Here is a 22,598-nt window from a genome sequence, read left to right on the forward strand (position 1 = left end):
AGCGATTATTGTTGCCTAAGGTTTTGTCTCGTTGACCAATATGTAGTTAACCATTAATGATTAATATGTTAGGTTGCATGAGATTACTGTTAGTTACATACTTGAAGTCCCGGGTGTGATTTGCTTTTGTTAACTGATTGAAACCTTTTCATTTGCTAACTGCCTAATTCTAAACTAAACTATTTGCTTGTGTGATCAGCACTACATTTGGTCACTTCATAATATTAAATCTGTACACGATTTGCATTGACCACATACTCCTTGTGATACGATACCCTACTTGCTCTAACTATTTAGTTTAAATTGGGTTTTTGATTGACTTAAACGACGGTAATCAGCTGTTTTAATACACGTAAGATGCACAGTCAGCTATTTTTAACAACCAGGACGACACATTAGATTTTTAATTAACGGAGTTTGTAATCCGTTAGTCGTGGACCGGTGGTTTCAACGTATGTAAAAGTTGGGACCGTTGCCAGTCAAAATGAAAGTTGGGACCACCACTGACAAAAAAAATAGTTAGATCCAATAAAAACAATTTTCCAAAGAATAATAAAAAAAATAAAAAACCTTTATCCAAGATTTTGGTAGACGTGTATTTTGACAAAACAATTTGTTTATGTAAATTGAAAGCAAACCAAGAACAAGTGTTGCCATATTGTTTGTTGGCCATGAGAGAAACCCCTGCAATTGGAAGCGATCGGATTATTATTATTATTATTATTATTATTATTATTATTATTATATTCCCTTATTATTAATTATTAATTCTATATCTATATATGAATCATTATTATTATGATCACAATTAATTCAATGCCATTACAACCCTATATTAATCTCACGGAATTCAATTCCTTCTTCATCAACTTCTAGGGTTTAACTTCTTACACTTCATTACCCGGTTAGCTGCACCGACCACATTACAGGTATTCGATCTCACGATACTCAATTTTCATATATTCATATAATGTTGTATCATCTAATCATACCATGTGTTATCAGTTGATAGTAAGTAAGATCTATTTGAACTGCATCGTACTACATGCTTCAATTTAGAGGTTACATAGATACAAATGTATGTATGTATATATATCTCATGTTATGTTGCTGAATCAACTGCCACGTCATGACATCGTCAAATTAGGGTTTTAGGTTCATCAATTCATGTTGCTTCTGTAATTGATACTGATTTGGTTGTAATTATTATTATTATTATTATTATTATTATTATTAGGTTTATTGGATTTTAATAATCCCTATCGCATGATATTGGCCGATGATAATCCCTATTCATTTTATCGCCAGTGGCGGTCCCAAATTTAATAAAGTTGGCCTTCAATGGGCCCCCGTTAAAAATGACTTAACAGCGTTATACTTTTTTCCGATTTTCAAACTAATGTTTTAGGGCTTTTGATCGGAAAGAGAATACAAACCAATTGATGTAAACTTAGTTCGAAACGGTGCTCCAAAACGACGAAATAGTGCTTCAATTCGAGTGCTCGAACTTACAATTAACAAAAATCAAGCCGCTTGGATCACCGTTTCAAGCTAAGTTTTACATCAATCGATTCGTATCCTCCTTCCGATCAAAAGCCCTAAAACATTAGTTTGAAATTTACAAAAAAAGTGTAACGCCGTTAAGTCCTTTTTAACGGGGGGGCACTGTGGGCCAACTTTTTTAAATTTGGGACCGCCAGTGGCGATAAAATGAATAGGGATTATTATCGGCCAATACTGTTCAATAGGGATTATTAAAATCCAATAAACCTTATTATTATTATATTAATTAATGAATGATGTTTGAAATTTAGGGGGAAATTGGATGATGAAAGACGAGACGATAGAGTGCAGTGTCTGTCATTCCAAATTGGTGAAACCGACCACAAAGACCGTTTCTAGGGCTTATGATCGGTACAAGATTAAGACTTCTAAGAAACAACGGGCGCTCAATGTTCTTCTGGTTGTTGGTGACTGTATGCTAGTTGGTTTACAGGTTCATATTTGTTTTCACATTAATATACAGTTTGTCACAATAAGTTATCGATTTTGTAAATTATGTAAATAATCAAAGGTTATTTGATTATCATGTTACAGCCAATATTGGTGTATATGTCAAAGGTGGATGGAAAATTCAGTTTTAGCCCTCTTAGTGTCAACTTTTTGACTGAAGTTGCTAAGGTTATCTTTGCATTGGTTATGCTTTTAATTCAGGTAAATTTATTTTTACAAAGTTTTATATTAACCGGCTGTTTTTCAAATAATTTTACAAGTTCTCATTTTTTCAATGTGGATCTGGTTTGCAGGCGAGAAATCAGAAGCATGGGGAGAAATCACTTCTTTCACCCTCTACGTTTATACAGGTTAGGCATTCAGGTTTTAAGATCTTGTAATTATTAAAAGAAAATAATATTTATCAATGTATGTCATTCTTTTTTTTTAGGCAGCCCGTAACAATGTGCTGCTTGCGATTCCAGCACTTCTGTATGCTATTAATAACTACTTGAAGTTCATCATGCAGGTAGGTTGTTCTGCAATTAGGCCTGTAAATGAAATGAACATTCAGCATTTATCTAATTAACAGCATGAACACGTGTCCCGTTCATTCATTTATGTTTGTTTATTTAAGTTTGTTCGTGTACGTTCATTAATATATTCATTTAAATATTTGACCTATTAAAACTTAGTCTAGTTGTAATAGCTTTTTAGGCCAACACATTGTTTTTTCATTACTTTTAACTGGATTAAACTCTGCTTTGTTCGCTCATATATGTTCAGTTATGTCCGTCCAAACAAACAAGCAAATGTTCATATTTTAAACTATCGAACACGAACAAGACGACCTCGTTTTTTAAATTGTTCATGTTCGATTGTTTGATCAACGGACGAACACAGACATGCTTCGTTCGTGTTTGTTTGGTTTGTTATGTTGTGGTCTCCGATCCATCATGGGTCGGGTCCGGTTTAGACGAATAGACAGAATTAGGAGATTAAGCTGTTTGAATTTTGGCCAAGCCCAAAAGCTCTAATCAGGCCCAGTTTAGTTAAAGGGTTAAACCCTAATTGTCTAGTCTATATATTCTCTCCTGTACTTGTAAGTTTGTATCACTCAATAATAAGAAAGCCCTAGTTATCGACAGTGGACGTAGGTCATACACCGTGACCGAACCACTTAAATCCTTGTGTCTCTTTCGTTTATTCTTTCGGTTTTACTATTGTATTCGTGTTTGTGTGTGACTCCGAACCTAACAATTGGCATCAGAGCCTGGTTCTCGATTATACACACAGTTCCGCCGCCGCTGCTCCGCTGCTACAGTTCCACTGCCGCTGCCACAGTACCGCTGCCGCCGCTACAGTACCGCGCCGCCGCTACAGTACCGCCGCCGCTGCTACAGTTCCGCCGCCGCTGATTAGGGTTCCGCAGCTGCTGGTTCGTTTTTTCTGATCAGTTTCCAGTCCTTTTATTCCTTGGGTAGTTTGGTTGTTTGTGTAATCAAAACTCAGTTTGGATAATGGCTGAGGACGGAAAGATCAAGATTGAGAAGTTTGATGGTCAGGATTTTGGATGGTGGAAAATGCAAATTGAGGATTTGCTATGTCAGAAAGACTTAATGGAAGCACTAGAAGAGAGGAAACCGGAAAGTATGAAAGATGATGAGTGGAAGGTACTTGACAGAAAAGCCATAGCTGTTATTAGACTCTCACTAGCTAAGAATGTGGCATTCAATATTGTAAATGAAACTACCACGTATGGTCTTATGAAAGCCTTGTCAAATATGTATGAAAAGCCTTCTGCATCAAACAAGGTATTTCTGATTAGACAGCTAGTTAACACCAGAATGAAGGAAGGGGCATCTGTTACCTCTCATGTTAATGACTTCAACACTATTATTTCTCGTTTGTCTTCTGTTGATATCAAGTTTGATGATGAAGTTCAAGCGTTACTCTTGTTATCCTCGTTACCCGAAAGTTGGTCAGGGACTGTTACTGCAGTTAGTAGTTCTTCTGGGAATACTAAGCTTACTTTTGAAGGAGTCCGGGATTTGATTTTAGGGGAGGACATAAGAAGAAGGAATTCTGGTGAGACATCTAGTTCTATATTGAGCACCGAAGGGAGAGGTAGGAGAAGAGAGAAAGGTAATGGCAGGGGTAGGTCAAAGTCTAGAAGAAGAAGTCAGTCAAAGCCCAGAAAAGACATTGAGTGTTGGAATTGCAAAGAAATGGGGCATTTCAGAAACCAATGCCCTAACCCCTCAATTTCAAAAGAAAAGAAAGAATCTAAGAAGGAAGTTAATCTGGCCACCGGTTCAGATGATTCAGAAGGTTCAGAAGAGACTCTTATCTGCTGTGTTGAAGAATCAACAGATTCATGGATTATGGATTCTGGTGCATCTTTTCATGCCACTTATAGCACGAAGAAGATGAAGAATCTCCGAACAGGTAATTTTGGTGAAGTTCGTTTGGCTAATAATCATGCTGTTGATATCACGGGGATGGGGGATATTGAACTAAAAACTTCATTGGGCACCTCATGGACTCTAAAGGATGTTCGGGTCGTTCCTAGCCTTAGAAGAAAGCTAATTTCTGTTGGGCAGTTAGATGACCAAGGATATGATGTTATGTTTGGTGGGGGTCAATGGAAAGTTGTGAAAGGGAATCTTGTGATCGCCAGAGGTAAAAAGAAGGGCACTTTATACATGGTTGAAATTCCAGCTGATGGGGTAAATGCAGTGACCAGTGGACCGAGTCAGTCTAGTTTGTGGCACCAACGACTCGGCCACATGAGTGAAAAAGGGATGAAAATGCTCGTTGCTAGAGGAAAAATTCCAGAACTGAAGAAGGTTGAATCTGAATTTTGTGAACCATGTGTTTTCGGTAAAAAGAAGAAAGTATCTTTTGTGAAGACCGGAAAACAACCGAAAGCTCAGAAATTGGAGCTTATTCACTCTGATGTCTATGGACCAACTTCAGTCTCTTCTTTGGGAGGATCGCACTATTATGTCACCTTCATTGATGATTCGACACGCAAGGTATGGGTTTACTTTCTTAAAAATAAATCTGATGTTTTTGATACTTTTAAGAAATGGAAAACTGCTGTTGAATTGGAAACTGATTTGAAGGTGAAATGCTTGAAGTCGGATAACGGTGGTGAATACGTTAGCAAAGAATTCCGTGATTATTGTGAAGAGTACGGTATTCGGATGATCTTTACAGTCCCTGGCACTCCTCAACAAAATGGAGTGGCAGAACGAATGAACAGGACGTTAAATGAAAGGGCAAGAAGTATGAGACTTAATGCTGGGCTTCCAAAGACGTTCTGGGCAGATGCAGTTAACACTGCAGCTTATTTAATTAACCGGGGATTGTCAGTACCACTGGGTTTCAAGACACCAGAAGAAGAGTGGAAAGGTAAAGCTGCAGATTATAAGCATTTGAAAGTCTTTGGGTGTAGCGCTTATGATCTAGTGAAAAATGACAAGCTTGATGCTAAAGCTAAAAAATATGTTTTCATTGGATATGGGTCAAACGAAATGGGCTACAGGCTTTGGGATTTAGAAAGCAGAAAAGTAGTCAGAAGCAAGCATGCAACTTTTAATGAGGCTGAGTTATACAAAGATAGAAACACTTCAAAATCAAGGGTTCAGAAAGAGCAGGTTGAATATGAAATTGATGCTCAGAAAAAGACAGTTGAGTCAGCTACCGAACCCGAGACAGAAACTGAAGAAACCACAGTTCCTGAATTTGAAGATGATGATATTGGTGGAAATGAAGAGTCAGAGGGAGTCTCTGACAGTGGGAGTTCAGAGTCTGAGGATGAACAGTCTCCACAAGAACCTGACCCGCCTCAGCACTGGGTTAGGAGGTCCACCAGAGTTTCTAAACAGCCGGTACGTTACAAACCTTCAGTTAATTATCTCCTTTTAACTGAAAATGGTGAGCCAGAGAGTTATTATGAAGCACTTAAGTTGAAAGATTCGCTCCAGTGGGAGCATGCTATGAAGGAGGAGATGAACTCTTTGAGTAAAAACCAGACATGGGTTTTAACCAAGTTTCCACCAGATAAAAGAGTTCTACAGAATAAATGGGTCTATAGAGTCAAGGAAGAACATGATGGGTCTAAACGATACAAAGCTCGTTTAGTGGTCAAGGGTTTCCAGCAAAAGAAGGGAATTGATTATAATGAAATATTCTCTCCAGTTGTGAAGATGACCACCATCAGATTGATCTTAAGTATTGTTGCTGCAGAAAATTTACATCTAGAGCAATTAGATGTTAAGACAGCATTTTTACATGGTGATCTTGACGAGGAGATCTATATGGCACAACCTGAGGGATTTCAGGTTGCCGGGAAAGAAAAATGGGTCTGCAAATTGAAGAAAAGCTTGTATGGTCTGAATCAGGCACCTAGGCAATGGTACCTAAAGTTTGATGATTTTATGGTGAGAACTGGGTACAAGAAATGCGAGGCCAACCATTGCTGCTACTTAAAGAAGTTTAAAGGCTCATATATCATTCTACTTCTTTATGTAGATGATATGTTAATTGCAGGATCTGATATGAAGGAGATTCGCAAGTTGAAGAAACAGTTGTCTGATGAATTTGAGATGAAAGATCTTGGTCCAGCCAAACAGATTTTGGGGATGAGTATATCCAGAAAGAAAGATGGCTCCATAACACTATCCCAAGAGAAATACATAGGGAAAGTGTTAGAAAGATTCAGGATGAATGATGAGAAGACTAAACCGAGAAACACACCTTTGGGAAGTCATTTCAAACTTACCAAAGACCAGTCTCCCAGAACAGAGGAAGAAAGAACAGAGATGGCTAAAGTTCCGTATGCATCTGCTGTTGGCAGTCTCATGTACGCCATGGTTTGTACACGGCCAGACATTGCTCATGCTATCGGGGTAGTTAGTCATTTTATGTCGGATCCGGGAAAGGAACATTGGGAAGCGGTGAAATGGTTACTCAGATACTTAAAGGGTACTTCCAGTTTGGGGTTATGTTTTAAGGGGAAGGATACAATTCTCAGGGGTTATTCAGATGCTGATCTGGGTGGATGTAAGAAGACGTTTAAAAGCACTACTGGTTATGTTTTCACAGTTGGGGGAACAGCAGTATGTTGGATGTCCAGACTTCAGAAAAGTGTTGCTTTATCAACCACTGAGGCAGAATATATGGCAGCAGCCGAAGCAAGTAAAGAATTAGTATGGTTGAGAACTTTTCTTGAAGAGTTGGGAAAGAAACAGGCAGAGTTCTTCTTATATTGTGACAATGAGAGTGCAGTGAAACTTGCGAAGAATCCAGTCTATCATTCGAAGACTAAGCACATCGGGAGGAGATATCACTTTGTCAGAGATTTGATCAGTGATGGTGTTTTCAGTTTGAAAAATATCTCAGGTGCTAAGAATCCAGCAGATATGTTCACCAAGCCGGTGATACTGGATAAGCTGAAGCTGTGCAGAGCTTCAGCAGGCCTTCAGGAATAATGTTGAGAAGGCGAAGGGTAACTAGGAGGTGCAAAACCAGATGGGTTTTATTTTACATGTACAAGGCAATGCAGGTGAAGACATTTTACGTCTCCAAATGGGAGCGGGTTGAAATGTTTGACGCATCCAAGTGGTGGTTTAGAGAAGATGTCTCGAAGCCCAAGTGGGAGATTGTTATGTTGTGGTCTCCGATCCATCATGGGTCGGGTCCGGTTTAGACGAATAGACAGAATTAGGAGATTAAGCTGTTTGAATTTTGGCCAAGCCCAAAAGCTCTAATCAGGCCCAGTTTAGTTAAAGGGTTAAACCCTAATTGTCTAGTCTATATATTCTCTCCTGTACTTGTAAGTTTGTATCACTCAATAATAAGAAAACCCTAGTTATCGACAGTGGACGTAGGTCATACACCGTGACCGAACCACTTAAATCCTTGTGTCTCTTTCGTTTATTCTTTCGGTTTTACTATTGTATTCGTGTTTGTGTGTGACTCCGAACCTAATATGGTTCGCTTACAAGCTGATACATAATCAATGGCCTTTTATCAGAATATCTGAATTTCGTTCTTTTGTATATAGTTTAATCATGTATGCATATCTGATAATATTATTATTTTCAGCTCTATTTTAATCCAGCAACTGTAAAGATGCTGAGCAATCTAAAGGTTCTGGTTATTGCAGTTTTGTTAAAGATAATAATGAAACGTCGATTTTCCATTATTCAGGTTTGTTAAGAGACTCTAAATGAGTAAATGTCAATATTTAATTTCAAATTAAGAATATCTTTTTATTTCAGTGGGAGGCACTTGCACTATTGCTTATTGGAATCAGCCTGAATCAAATAAGTTCATTACCAGCGGGACCCACTGCAATGGGTCTTCCGGTTGCCATGGGAGCATATATTTACACATTCATTTTTGTAAGTTATTATTTAGAATTCTTTGTTGATATGCGCTACACTAATTTAGGCTTGTAAACGAACTGAACGAACACGAACGGAGCAAGTCTGTGCTAGTTTGCTTAACTTTAACCTAGCGCATGATCAAATACGAACAAGGTTTTCTTGTTCGTGTTTGTTCGTTAAAAAAAATGAATGCGTTCATTTTTGTTTATGTTCGTTCATTAAGAGTATAAACAAACGGTTCACAAACGTAAACAAACGAACATAACTAAACATAGATGGACGGACATAATTGAGCGAAAACCAATTAAAAGTAAACGTGAACAACAATGTGTAGGGTCTAAAAACTTATGAAAACTAGACTGAATGGTAATGTGCCTAGACATTCTAAAAGAATATATTAGCAAACCAATTTAAACTTATGTAAGCTAACGAACATAAACAAATTTAAATGAGCGAACGTTCACGATTGTAAATGAACGAACGAGAAATGTGTTTATGTTTGTTCGCTAAACTAACTGCACTAAATGTTTTGTTCATGTTCATTCCTTTGCCTCGTTTTTATATAAGCGAACTTTCTGCCGAACAGTTTACTGAACGTACGGTTCAATTACAAACCTAACGATATTTTTCTAAAACGTGGAAATATGTACAGGTGACAGTTCCATCTTTGGCATCGGTTTTTAATGAGTATGCACTAAAGAGTCAATATGACACAAGCATCTACCTTCAGGTGAACTAAATTCTATTTTTAATACAATTTTTGTTATTTATTGCTAATTGTATTTTGTCGTTGGTTTGCAGAACTTGTTTTTATATGGGTATGGTGCTATATTCAACTTTCTTGGTATTCTTGGAACCGTTGTTATCCAAGGTAATAATAATATTTTCACTTTATTTTAAATTGTATATAAACTAATTTGTCATTATTTTTGGTTTTCAGGCCCTGAAAGCTTTGATATATTACAAGGACATTCAAAAGCTACCATGCTATTGATTATAAACAATGCAGGACAGGGAATATTATCCTCATTTTTCTTTAAATATGCAGGTAAGATAGTAATGCTCAAAGTTTAAATAATTGAGTTATTTTTAAAATTTATATCTATGACACGCAGATACAATTTTGAAAAAGTATTCATCGACGGTCGCAACAATCTTCACGGGCTTTGCATCTGCTTCGTTGTTCGGTCATACGCTGACTATTAATTTTATGTTAGGAATTTCTATTGTTTTCATTTCAATGCATCAGGTATGTCCATATAATAATAAAGATCATGCAATCATGCTTATCATTTATTTTAATTTTTTTAACTTAATAAGTTTTTTTTGTTTTTTATCCAGTTCTTTTCTCCGCTTTCAGAAGTTAAAGAAGAAGAAAATGGAGTATTGGAGTTTGAATCTGTTAATAAAACTGATAGGTCTCTATATTTGTTTTATATTGTCATTGCCAATAATTCAAAACTTTTTTAACTTGGTTTTTATAAACTTTTTTAGGTTAAAAGATTCGAGTTTCATAAACATTAGAGCAGGTGCTAACGAGGAAGTAAGTACAAGCTACATTTTTTTATAAACTGATTTATGGAACTTTTTTTGATTTTTTGCTTTGATTTTTCAGCCTCGACATCATGTAGATTCTGATGAAAGACGGCCACTTCTTCCTACTTGAGCCGATTTTGGTACGTTGTATAACATAAATGTTTTGTTTTGGGTCAACTCAACCCGTTTTAACTTGTTTACCAACCTGTTGATTTCAGGCTGCTTTTTGGAGGTTTTATAGTGAAAGAATATTGGCAGTGGAAAATCACTTGAATAAATATCAGGAATTATTTTATAACGGTTATGGGTGTTACTGTATTGGTTGCAAGATCATTGTTGATATCATCGAAGAGGTATAAGCTGCGTTTGCAAAGGCGAAAAAGAGGTTTAGATAGAAAAGAGGGCTAAAGTGGGAGCGTTTACTCCCTTATACCATACGCAATACATTTGTTTATTTACATTGAATTACAACAATTTTGGATGTTATTGTTATGATTTTACCGTCCAATTTTCAATAGAAAATGAATATTTCTATCAAACATTAAAATCTTTTACAGCATTGGTTTAATCATGTAGTTTTGACCGTTTTACCCGTCTAACCAAACTGTTTTGACCAACTCAACCGACTAAGCTAGTTTGGTTTACTTTTTAGTTTTCTTAGCGATCAAAACAAACTAAACCAAACAGTGAACACCCACAAGCAAATTCGAAAAGAAGATTTGTTAACGTATTATTCAATTAATTTACAAGACAAAACTTTATACAACAAAATCCAAAAGTTGTTTTCTTGTCCTGATTACAATTTACATCCCCTCAGAAAACAAATCCATCAAATCTTGCATCTCCATCTCCGGATATGCTAGTTCCGGTATTAGGTATTACATTCTCAGTCAACAGTTCCACCTGACTTCCAAACGTTGTTGTTAATAGGTCGGTCAACCCGTACAAGTTACCTTCAGTTGCATAATTTAAGTGTGCAAGCAACTGCTTGTGCCCAAAATTTCAGTCTAGCTTTCACATCTTCTGGATCATCACCTGCTATTGCACTCCAGTTAGATTCAGAACAACAACAATTTAAAGAGAAAGCGATTTCACATATTTAATTATTAAAATTGATTGCCTTTGCCTGTTTATATAATAAAGCAATTCAGGATAACTTTTACATCGAAATAAAAGTCAAACAGGCAACAAGTTACACTAGCCCTCTTTGAATAAAAAAACTAAGTTTTTTTAACACTACATTAACAAATCTTGTGGTCATAAGTCATAACCTTACTATATATGACCCGTTGGACCAGATTAAGTTGCTCCACAGCCTCACACGCAAGGAAACTAAAAGTAATAAAGCAAATGGTATAAACACGTATTGATTCAAAACAACTTATTTCACCTGGACAAAAGATGTGGATAAGCAAACCGAAATACCTTCAAAATAGTTTATTCTTCTTGTCGAATTACCAAAGCAAAGTTCGCATATATCGTGTTCATAAACTCCAAAACTAAATAAAGTCAACTGGTCTGGTCAGTTAACGATTTATGGTTTGGAACTTGGAACTTGTCGTGAAAATTAAACCCGCTGTTAACATTTATTACTGTACTTATTTACTTTTTTTTTTAAGAACGTATATATAAAGTTATGCATACAAATTATAATCACTTTTTAAAATTTAATACAAAACTCAGCTTTGAAAACATATGTTTGTTTGTAGTCCATAGAGACAAAGATTCCACAATCCACCACTCCTAAAGAATCCTTAAAAAAATTTGTTTGGTTCAATTAACCTTTTCTAGATAACCAGAATCTGAAAAGAAAATCAAAAATATTATTTTTCTATTCAAACACAATTAACACTTTCTCTTTGAATAAATACACATATTTAGGCTACCTCACCAGGGCCGGTCTTAGAGTATGGTAGGGTAGTCGACGGTCACATGCCTGACACCCCGTTAGGCCTGAATTTTTATTTTTTAAATTATATGTATTTTTATGAAAAAAATATGTATAATCAATGTTTTAACACAATTACATAACCACTAGCTTGGTCTAGTGGTAAAGGGGTTGTGGTTCTAGTCTTACATGAGACATTTTTAAACTTATTTTTATACAAAAGTTTTTTACATAATTCAAATCATAATCAAGTAAGCCAATTTAAAATTAAATTGTTTAAACCCAACAAAATTTCCGTTTTACTTAAAGCCCAAAAAAAAATTTTCAAAGTTGGCCCAAATATTTTTACGCCTCTCGGACCCAGCGCTTTACCTCACTCTTCAGATTTGGAGAGCCCGTTGTCCACTCTGGTCATACTAGGTTGACTTAACCAACCCACATTGAATTCAGAATTTGGCTTAGGCAGTTACCCGGGAAGCCATATATTGCCAGCTGCCACTTGAAAGTCGTTGTGGCGCTACAAGAGCAGAACTCGACACAACACACACACGATAGGACGAAAAACCTTGCACAAGGCCTAGCTCAAGTCAGTGGCGGAGCTACTCATACGGCTCCAGGTTCGCCCGAACCCATTCTATTTTTGGTTTTATATAGAGTGTATGGTAGTGTTTTAACGAACGAACCATTCATTTTTTTACGACCGAACCCGTTAATTAAGAAACGAGAAGTGAAGAAAGCATATCGGAAATGTTTCCGGTGGACGGAAGGAACATTAATGGCGGAATTGCTAGCTACGTCTATATGCAGAAGAAGAAACAAAGTAGGTAAAGGTACGCAATACCTATAGTCACTATACATCACTAAAGCACCAACACAATTTAGTAAATGTTTGTTAATTTTGTTTTATTTTACTTCGAGGGATAATAATAGATTAACTTTCTAGGATTTAATTTTCATATATTGATATAGTTGGTTTTAATTATTTTTATTTAACCGTTACTAAATTTAATTAGAATATTTATTAGATTATGTAGTTTTCGCTAGAGTTTTTACTATTATTTCTCACAAATAACTGAGAAATAGCCGTTACTTTTCATAATTAGATTTGTTAAACTTGTTTAACATTTTCTAAACTTTTTGTATTTTTTTATCATCTTAACAAGATACATAATCGAAAAATAATTTTTATTATTTACGGACATATTATGGGAAAATTACTTTGCTAATAATAATAAACCAAGGTATTGATAAAAATACCCGGGTCAAGGTTATTACCGAATAATTGTTTATGTGTTTCTAGAGTTAGTTTCGGTATAATAATTCTAGAGTTAAAAGTTTATATATGGTTCCGCCAGTAAATATATGTTATGTGACCCGGACCGATCCGACCCGAAAACTTAGACACTAGATAGTAGCGAACCCATAAAAAAAAATTTCTAGCTTCGCCACTGGCTCAAGTCCTTCTTTGTCATAATCAACAAAAAATGACACAAGTATCGAACTTTGAGTCTACACCAAAGAATAAACACTTACAAAAAAAAATAATATATAAAACAATAAATAAAACTTCTCACCAGGACTAGAAATCTTCCAATTAGCTTTCCCACTCACCGGCGAGGAACATTCCGGCGACTTGTGGTGGTCGTCGAGAAACTTCCGGCTCATGGAATAACACAATTCCAAGGCCGGCAAGGTATTACAGAGCTCCGGAATCTCATCGTAACTGAAACCAAAGCCTAAATCCAAACACCCTTTTAACTCTTCAAGATCTTCGTCCGTTAAACTCTTGGCTCTCACCAGCTCGTCTTCATCCACATACCCTTCAAGAAACACTTGATTCTTCTTCTTCTGAATATGGGGTTTGGATTGAAGACATGGGTATTGCGATTCGTGAAATAGAGTTTTAGAAAGTTTTGATTTTAATTCTGATTCGTGATGATAAGTGGTGGTTTCCATTTTCTTGGATTGTGTGTGTGTGTGTGTGTGTGTGTGTGTGTGTGTGTGAATGTGAAGGTGGTGGGTGTTCGGAAGGAGGTGTGTGATTTAAAGATGAACGTGTTTGTGTTGTGAGGTTAAGGTGAAATTACTATATTGCCCATCCTTTGTTTTGCTACTAAAATATTTAGGCATGGGTCTTCGTATAACATTTTTCACGTATACGGCTCATATAGAGTCTGAGTCGTGTCAATATGTAACAGGCATATACGAGCTGTTGAAGACCTATAAGGCCTGTATAGGCTGCAAAAAAACTGTTTTTGTGTCTCCTCCGTACACTTGTTAATTATGAGTGGCTTATACGACTCGTATAGTCTTATACAAGTTGTATAGGACCATGGGTGTGGTGTATGAAGATCTTATTCTAATAATTATAGCTATAGGTATTATGGTCCATAAAGAAGATGATAGTTAAGGCTTGGGGTTTTGAGGTTTTATGTTTGAAACCTTATTTAATGAGGTTTTTCAACAATAAGAGGTTTCCTCCTTGACAGTGTTTCTAGGTGAGACAACTTTGGATCGTCAAAATCAATATGGACGGCTGACATCTCATTTGGTGAATGCTTACTCGAGTATCGGTGATAGTTCCGAACACTGTTAGAAAAAGTAAATAATAAAAATCTTTTAGTTTTATAACTTTTTTTATATATGTATCGCCTTTGAATTTTTCTAGTGTGTATATTTGTATGTAATTTAATAATTTTATTCAAATTCTTATATCCTTTTCATAAAACTTATTAGTTATGTAGTTATACCTAGATATTTGTTTGCATTGTTATCAATAATTATGTTTTTAAAGATCTTGGTTTTGTTGTTAACCACCACTTGCCACAAGCATGAATGGCCATAATGACCCACCGACTATCATCATAAGCACCCACCAGATTTAAGGATTTACTATTTGATGGAAGAGCAAGCACAATACCGATAATAAGTATAAATAATTGCTTATACTTTTTCGATTGATTATCACTCGTCGAATGTTGCATAACACAAGACACCACAAATAGACCTTCTTATATGTTTGGTCCACAATTTCATGACAATGCAAAACAAATATAAGATACACTCTCAAATCTGTAACCTATTAGATCCCCAATCGTTTCAATAATTAGTTGATCTCTATTAAAAGTCTGTATCAAACACCATTGTTGATGTCATTATAACCTTCATTGAAATCAATTTTCTAACCACCTAAAATCAATAGTAACTTCTTCGTTGGTGATAAGTAACATAGTAAGAACTCTTGATTGGTAACTTGCATGCCATTAACAAGTTGCTCTTGCCAACAAGTTTTCGATGTAAAAAATATGTTAATACTGTTATCTCAATTTGATAAATGGGACCAATGATGAGTTCAAGGTGGGACAAATTTAGATAAGTTTGGATTTTACGTGAGGTTCTTGTAGGACAACAATTATGACACCATCAAAACGAGTACGTGACACGAGACTTACTAAAATGAAAGTTAGAATTGTTGTCACATGACACATATTAACAATGCACTAAATATTAAAAGGTTTTTCTAAAGTTTTTTTATATAAAGTAGTGAAAAAATGTGAGTGTACACGATTTTAACAAAAAAAAATAATTGAAACTAACTTCCATCCAAGTGAGCAAAAGAGTGATGGATCCTTAAACATGGACCATATGAGTTATTTATTTATTTATTTATTTATTTTACTTAGAGATGAGATGTGAAATGTTAACATACCATGACTTGTGTAATTTACTTTATTTATTAATTCAATGTTGTTTTCATATGTTTAAATGTTTTTCACTCTAACCCTATTGTGATAATGTTGCTGAGAATGTTCAATAGATATTCATAACGCGATAATAAAGATATCAAAAGGGTACACTATGTTTTTTTAACAAACTATGAAATTTAGAACTTTAAACCTAACTAATTTATTATAGGCTTGATGGTATTAGTAAAACTCTATGATCTTAGATTGAATTCAAGTCTCATCAACATTTGCTTGCTTAATGAGACAAGCCAAATGATTTGTTGTTAGGAGACACTATATTTGGTAATTAGTCACCAAACATTGGTTGTCTTGTTAATCCAAAGAATTAATAATAAAACACGCTCCAAAATAAAAACACAGTTTCTTTGGAACTGATAATTTTAAAGTCATAGATCAAAGAAGACAAATGCAGAGATAGAACACTCTTAACAGCCAATAATTTCGTGAGAGAATGGTTTCTCAATAACACTAAACCTCAACATATAAATAGTCATGTATATTTTATAGGTAAAAACTAAAGGCATCAAAGCAACTAATGGGGATAATTATGGTCTAACTATAGTTTATTATGTAACTCTATGTTTAGGTTCTCTTTCTAGGGCCTTCATTATCTTTGGAATATCCTCCTTTTTAGAGGTGATGCTTAATGGAGTTTTACTTTACTTGTTTTATAATAAAAATAATAAAACATACAATGTCAAACCAAACACATGGTGATGGTGAAGATGACATGACAATTGAGGTTTGGGGCCCATGGGCCAACAAATCACGTGGCCTAGTCACCACATTAGTCGATTATTTATGCACAAAAGTAGCAATCACCCACTCGCTATTTTGGTGAACCACCAATCACTACTTTTTTTACAAACATATAACACCACATGATAGTAACTTGTATCCAAATGAATATTGCAATAATTTGTTTAACTACTGATATTAATACTGGAATTAGAATTCATGTAAGTGAAAAAAGATATTTTGTTAGTTGTAAAATTTGGTTTTATTGCAACAACTTTCTTATATTCTACTCAAACTATAGCCTCAAATAAAAAAAAGTTACAATCAAGTTTTAAAAACAATAAAATTTTATATTATCAATTTACATAGTGATAATCATGTATGCAATACGTAGACACCATTTCAGCTTGGCGTGTTCTTCGGTTTCTTTGACTTGGGTGATTCGGGTTTTTGCCCTGAAAAGTGACTCGATAACCAACTCATTTGAAGTTTGGATTGATTGGTTTTGGGTTATTTGGGTTCAGGTTAGTTCGGGTTGTTAGTGTTTAGGTATAGATATAAAATGAATAAAAAAGTGTTTTTCACAAGATGTTATCAAAATTCATCATGCTATTAATAATATATCATCAAAATTTAAACATTTTGATAATATGATATGATATTGTTAATAAGTCCCGAAACACACTATAATCCTATAATTTAAGATTCAAAATACCAAAGACTCCAAACCAAATTACATCAATATAAATAAAGACATTAAATGCTCATATTTATTCGGGTTGACTTGAAACCCATAAATCAGATGCAAATACCAACCAAAAAACTTCGATTGGGTTTGCGTTTTCTAGGCCGAGTTAGTTCGGTTAGAAGTGAGAGCCCTACATTGTGAGCATATAGTTGATTCCAAAGTATAACTAGAGCTGATAATTTTAACAGATTTTATGAAAATATTCAAATCACACGGTAATAATTCATTGATAAGAAGTTAATTACAACCATGTAAAGAAAAAAAAGATGAATACAAAGAATAAAGTGTATGTATTATTTTATATAGATAAAGTTGGATTATGTTTTATATTTACAGTTCTGTTACTAAATCTAACATACTATTTTCTAAATAGTGAAGATGTGACTCGTGTTCATGTCAACTCATTCTAATTTCTAACCAAGCATGTTTTGACACCTCTGCCTCTTAAAACATAACGAATATAAGAGTATTTAGGATATAATGATAGCAAGAATGATAAGAATCAAATGAAGAGGATAAAGTGGGCTCCAAATACCAAATCAATGGTATTTTGTACACTTAAATTTGTCCTTTCATGTAAAAACTAAAAAAATATGTTTTGAAACTGGACTTGGGCTTTGTTTCTTCGTCCTAGCCTCCTAGGCCATTCGGCTTATTGGGCCAACGGGCCGAATATTGTAGACTTGTGGTGGGGTTTTATGTGTATAGAATATCGACTAGAAAACTCGCATATGGCAAGGGTTGAATAACAAAATATTAAAGAGTTAGTAGCAAATGTTTATAAGTTTAAATATAGAAGCGGAAAACATACTTATTAATTGCGATTTTCGTTCACGTGGCTTGTTTAAATATACGATTTTAGTCCAATAGTTTCAACTTTGCAATTTCCGTCCTTATGGTGTCGTTTCACTTGTTATTAAACCCGATTTCACTAACCCCGTTAAGTCTGGTCGTTAAACCCATTAGCGTACCCTTCACGTGAGGGCAGTTTTGGTTTTTTTACCCCAAATACACCCAAGCCCCTCACGTGAGAGATTTGCGAATTAGGACTGAGGTTTATTTAGGAAGAAAAAGGACAAAACTGCCCCTGACGTGAGGGGTATACTGATACATTTAACGACCAGACTTAACAGGTTAATGAATTCGGGTTTAATTGCAAATGAAATGCAAACACAATGATAAAAATCACAAATTTAAAACTGTTTGACTAAACCGCATGTTTGAACGAATCACATGAACTAAAACCGCAATTTACTTTAATTATTAGGTAAAAAAAAAGCCAGAAAACAAACTTATTTATTAAGTAAATAAAAAAAAAGAAAAGGTTGAAAAAGTAGATGATACCAGTTAAAAAAAAGGAAATGTAAATGAGGGCTCACATAATTATGACAAGAATGCTCTCATTTTGTTTGTTATAAAGATACACAATATAAGTCGGATGGAGTTGAAACTCATCAAGCTCGTTCGTATATTTTCAAAGTCAAACTTGGCTTGAGCTTGAGGTGATTATTATTTCTAGTTATCTTATTTATTGTATAATTGTTTCTATATTATATATAATAATAATATTTATTCTACAACTATATATTTACTATACTAAATGAAGTTACATGAAGTGTTGGCTTTGGATTATGCTTTAAATTAGCTCGAGCTTCTTTAAGCTCAACTTAGTTCAACCTTTTAGGGAACCGAATTTCAGTAGCTCACGAGCGATCTGCTCGTTTACACCTTTGTATATTTTAACTATTGATTATATCAAATAAAATGTTTCTTTTAACATGGTTTTTGGAAATAGACGATTTATCTAATAGAGGATAAATAAGATGTCAAATTATGTTATTAATGCATGAAAGAATAATATCAATTAGGCCAGTTTCTAATGTATTGGCTAGAGCCTTAAACAACAGTTTTATTGATCAATAAATATAACAAATGCAATAAATATATTCTATGCTTTATCTTATGTTTTGTGAAATATTTATTTATTTATTTTTGTTGGTCCTTTTTGGGTGTAGTATCAGCATCCCACAAACGTACCTAATGTTATGATTGGTATTTTCGGCCTTAGCTACGGGATCGGGATAAACACCATTAAAACAAAATTTGTACCATGTATCCACTTTTTGAACATAGTTCCATTTGTTTGAAAATAAAATAAAATAAAATTACGAGGGGTTTTGAATTTGTTCTTAAATTTTAAAGCTACACCTTTAATCTCAAACACTGAACACTTATCACATATCTTATGAAAATGGATTTCATCCATAACACTAACAGACGTCACAAGTGAAATGATAGCTATATCTTTGAAAAAATGTGTCATTAACGTTGATGACGCCTTCATCGATCACCGCCTCATGTAGTCCCCTCATCAGCCGATGTTGGCAGTATATTCTACATTGAACAATTTAGTTTATCTAAATGATGGACTTTAGTCGTTCATTAGTGCTCAGTGTCATTTTAGGGAAAACATCATGATAAGTTATATGTTAGGAGCTTCTTGAGAGAGAATTGTGTTATCAATGCCTCATGGCCAACGAATTTCAAGTATTTCTCTTATTGCTCCTCTGAATATCAACTTATGAACAAATGTTAATAAGAATAAGTGGTAGTTTGCTAATCTTGCGCTGAATCATTACCTTTAACCGATTTAAAGACAAACTTTTGTATTGAATCACTAAGAAGCTACCACACAACCTCTGACTAACTATATCCAAGAGTCAGAAATTGATAACATGCTACTAAAAGCTAGACTGCAAGCATGATGATGAAAGTTCTAATTTTTTGATGATAAACTTAGAAGTGTTCGAAAGGAAATTCATGTCAAAAAAATATATAACTGTTTGCCATGCAACATATACAATGAACCCATTAGGTGTGAAATGGGTTGTATTAGTAAATAAATTAACTTTGATAATGATATGTTAGCAAGTTTTGATTAAGATTTAGCATGCTTACACAATTATTTAGTTTGGTCGTATGATGTTGACACAATTGTTTGACCTAAAAGTGTAATGACACCCTAACAAGTTATCTAAGATATAAATCTCACACGTCGCTTTTAATACCAAAACGTGATTCTTTTATTAAATTATTATGGCAGCATTATAAAATAATATAATTCATTTTAAATAATTTTATAAATATTATGTTTATCCACTCATTTAACTTTATATATTTACTTATTGGGTCACATGGGTAAAGTTGTTTAGGAATCTTTGTTCGTCCGAAAGTATCTCTTAGTTATAGGTCGATAATAGTGCATATTCATAATATAATCAATGACGCTTTGAACCTTCGTTGTCTAGAGAAATCACACTATAATGAAAAATAATAATTTTGTTTGCTCCCTATTGAGCAATCAACTAATTTTTTTTGTCACAGCCAAATTTTTATAAGTTGATGTGAAACTACATAAACGGAAATCAGGACATCAGTTACATGAATTTTGTCAATGTGATATTATGTGACTTTTTTAATATACATTTGTTTATTTATTATTTATTTTCTACGGCTACACATGTTGTTGTACAAGTTAGGGGTAAATTGGCAACTTACCATTCATTTATGGTCTTTAGATAACTTTTAAAAGAAGCTATTTTCTATAGCATTAAAGATCATATATGATAAATTATACTTGTAAAATCAAGTATGAAGTAACATGATGGTGGTTAAAACAGTTCGACAATGATAAGAGTGACTTCATACCTAATTTTTAGGAATCAACACACTCCATTTTTATGACATATCATGTATCATCTGGTACAAGAATCCCAATTAAACTTCATATTATTGTATGATTGATATTGATATGTTTCAGAATGATCAAAATCAATCACATCTATAGTTATCATGATATGGACCAGGCCAGCCCACAGGCCCATGTAGCTAAAGCTAATCCACAAACATCGGCCGACCCAGTCGAGTGATGATCGAACAAGTCAACAACTTTTATTTTGCATGCATGTGTTAGTTTTCTACACATGATCATGAGATCATCTATTCATCCAAGTTCTCAACATAGTGGTTTAGCTTTACATTTTTCTTTTGCGTATTTAAAGATGATTTGGAGTTGATGAAAAACAAAACGCGGTATGTTAAAGTAAAATTGTTCTCTCGTTCTCTTGTATTATTCTTGGAGTCTAACACGCTCAAAAGGTTTCTAATTTCTAGCATATATGAGTTATCATCTTAAGACAACATTTGATGATAATGTATCACTTTTTAATCATTTAGATTTTTATCATAGAATTCACATAATGACATAGATACATTGGATCAGTGGCGGATCCATTAATTTTTCCCAGTGGGTTCATTGTTATGTTCTAAACTTCTAATTGTGTACAACCAAGCATAAAAATTTTCGGGTAAGGTTCGGATCAATTTAACGGTTCGAGTGGATGTGGGTAAATTCTAATTGTGTAGTTGTGTGTTTGTTTTGTGTTAGCGATGTGGGTAAAGAAATAAAAACCTTAAGTTTTGAAAAGAATAGAAACTTAAGCCGGAAGCTGTTAAAATAAAAAGAAGAAAGGAAATAGAATAAAAACTAATCCTTGATGCTAGGAGAGAGTTTTGAACCTGGGTTTGTTCAATTTGAAAAAAAGGATGTTTACCACTAGATCAAAGCTTTATATTGTAAACAAGCTCACTCTTTAAATATTTGTGAGTCAACTCTCATAATTTATATAGATATTCTATATAAAATTTAAAACTCAATGGGATCCCGTGACACTATCCAAAGCACATAGATCCACCCCGCATTAGATAGTAGACATTGCATTTTTGTAAAATTAATCCTTATTCTAATTCACCAACCAAGAGGACGCTATGTTTACATAAATTAACTCTTTAATATTTACAATAAATATTTTCTTATTATCATTACTACAATATTTTGCCTAACTGTGCTCAGAAACACACGTGGCATTTGAGTACATGTAACCGACCGTAACATTATCCTAAATCTACATCCAAAGTCACATGTAACGAACTTTATTCCACGTGTCTTCGTCAACATAGTTGTGTACAAAATACAAAACTACACACGCGCCTCCTCATAACGTTAAGGCTGAGGGGTGTGGAGCGCGAGAGGAGGCGCGTGAGCCCATCCGCTCGCGCCCCGGGGCGCGAGCACCACACCACCGAGGCGCGAGAGGGGCGCGAGCGTGGAAATCCAGGCAGGCGCAAGAGGGCTAGCGGGTGAAAATGGGCGTAAAGGGGTATTAGGAAGTGAAATAGAGCCGTTGGAGAAGTTTTTCCTATATTAATAATAAATTAATCATCTTTATTATCCAAATCAACAAACAAAGGCATAATATATAATAAAAGCGGGTCTCTGGAAATAAACTTCCGGCAAACCCAGTTGGCGAATTGGTAAAAGCAGAAGCCGAATAGGAGTGGGAGAAGCTCGGTGCGTTGGTTGAATAAAATTTCGAAGAAAACAGAGACCGCCCACATGATTAAAGTGGCCATGAAGAAGAAGAAAGCACCGGTGGCGTTCTTCTTCCGGTGATCGGTCGCCATGGCCTTCAAGATTTGGTGGTTGGGTTTTG

The 22,598-nt window shown here is 34.7% G+C and overlaps 1 protein-coding gene across 1 annotated transcript; it reads left to right on the plus strand.

The window, feature by feature from the left end:
• The first annotated feature begins 1,789 nt into the window (after positions 1-1,789).
• On the plus strand, positions 1,790-10,445 carry LOC143536974 (CMP-sialic acid transporter 3-like). Its single transcript, XM_077030847.1, has 13 exons — positions 1,790-1,996; positions 2,098-2,214; positions 2,307-2,363; positions 2,444-2,521; positions 8,107-8,211; positions 8,283-8,405; positions 9,043-9,120; positions 9,192-9,261; positions 9,331-9,438; positions 9,506-9,639; positions 9,732-9,808; positions 9,885-9,933; positions 10,006-10,445. The coding sequence occupies exons 1-13, from the start codon at positions 1,826-1,828 to the stop codon at positions 10,054-10,056; spliced, it is 1,218 nt and encodes a 405-aa protein (XP_076886962.1). The 5' UTR covers positions 1,790-1,825; the 3' UTR covers positions 10,057-10,445.
• Positions 10,446-22,598: the final 12,153 nt, after the last annotated feature.

Source organism: Bidens hawaiensis, unplaced genomic scaffold, assembly GCF_021521415.1.
Source record: "Bidens hawaiensis isolate Kalapana, Puna unplaced genomic scaffold, B.hawaiensis_p1.1 tig00011076_1, whole genome shotgun sequence".
NCBI lineage: Eukaryota > Viridiplantae > Streptophyta > Magnoliopsida > Asterales > Asteraceae > Bidens > Bidens hawaiensis.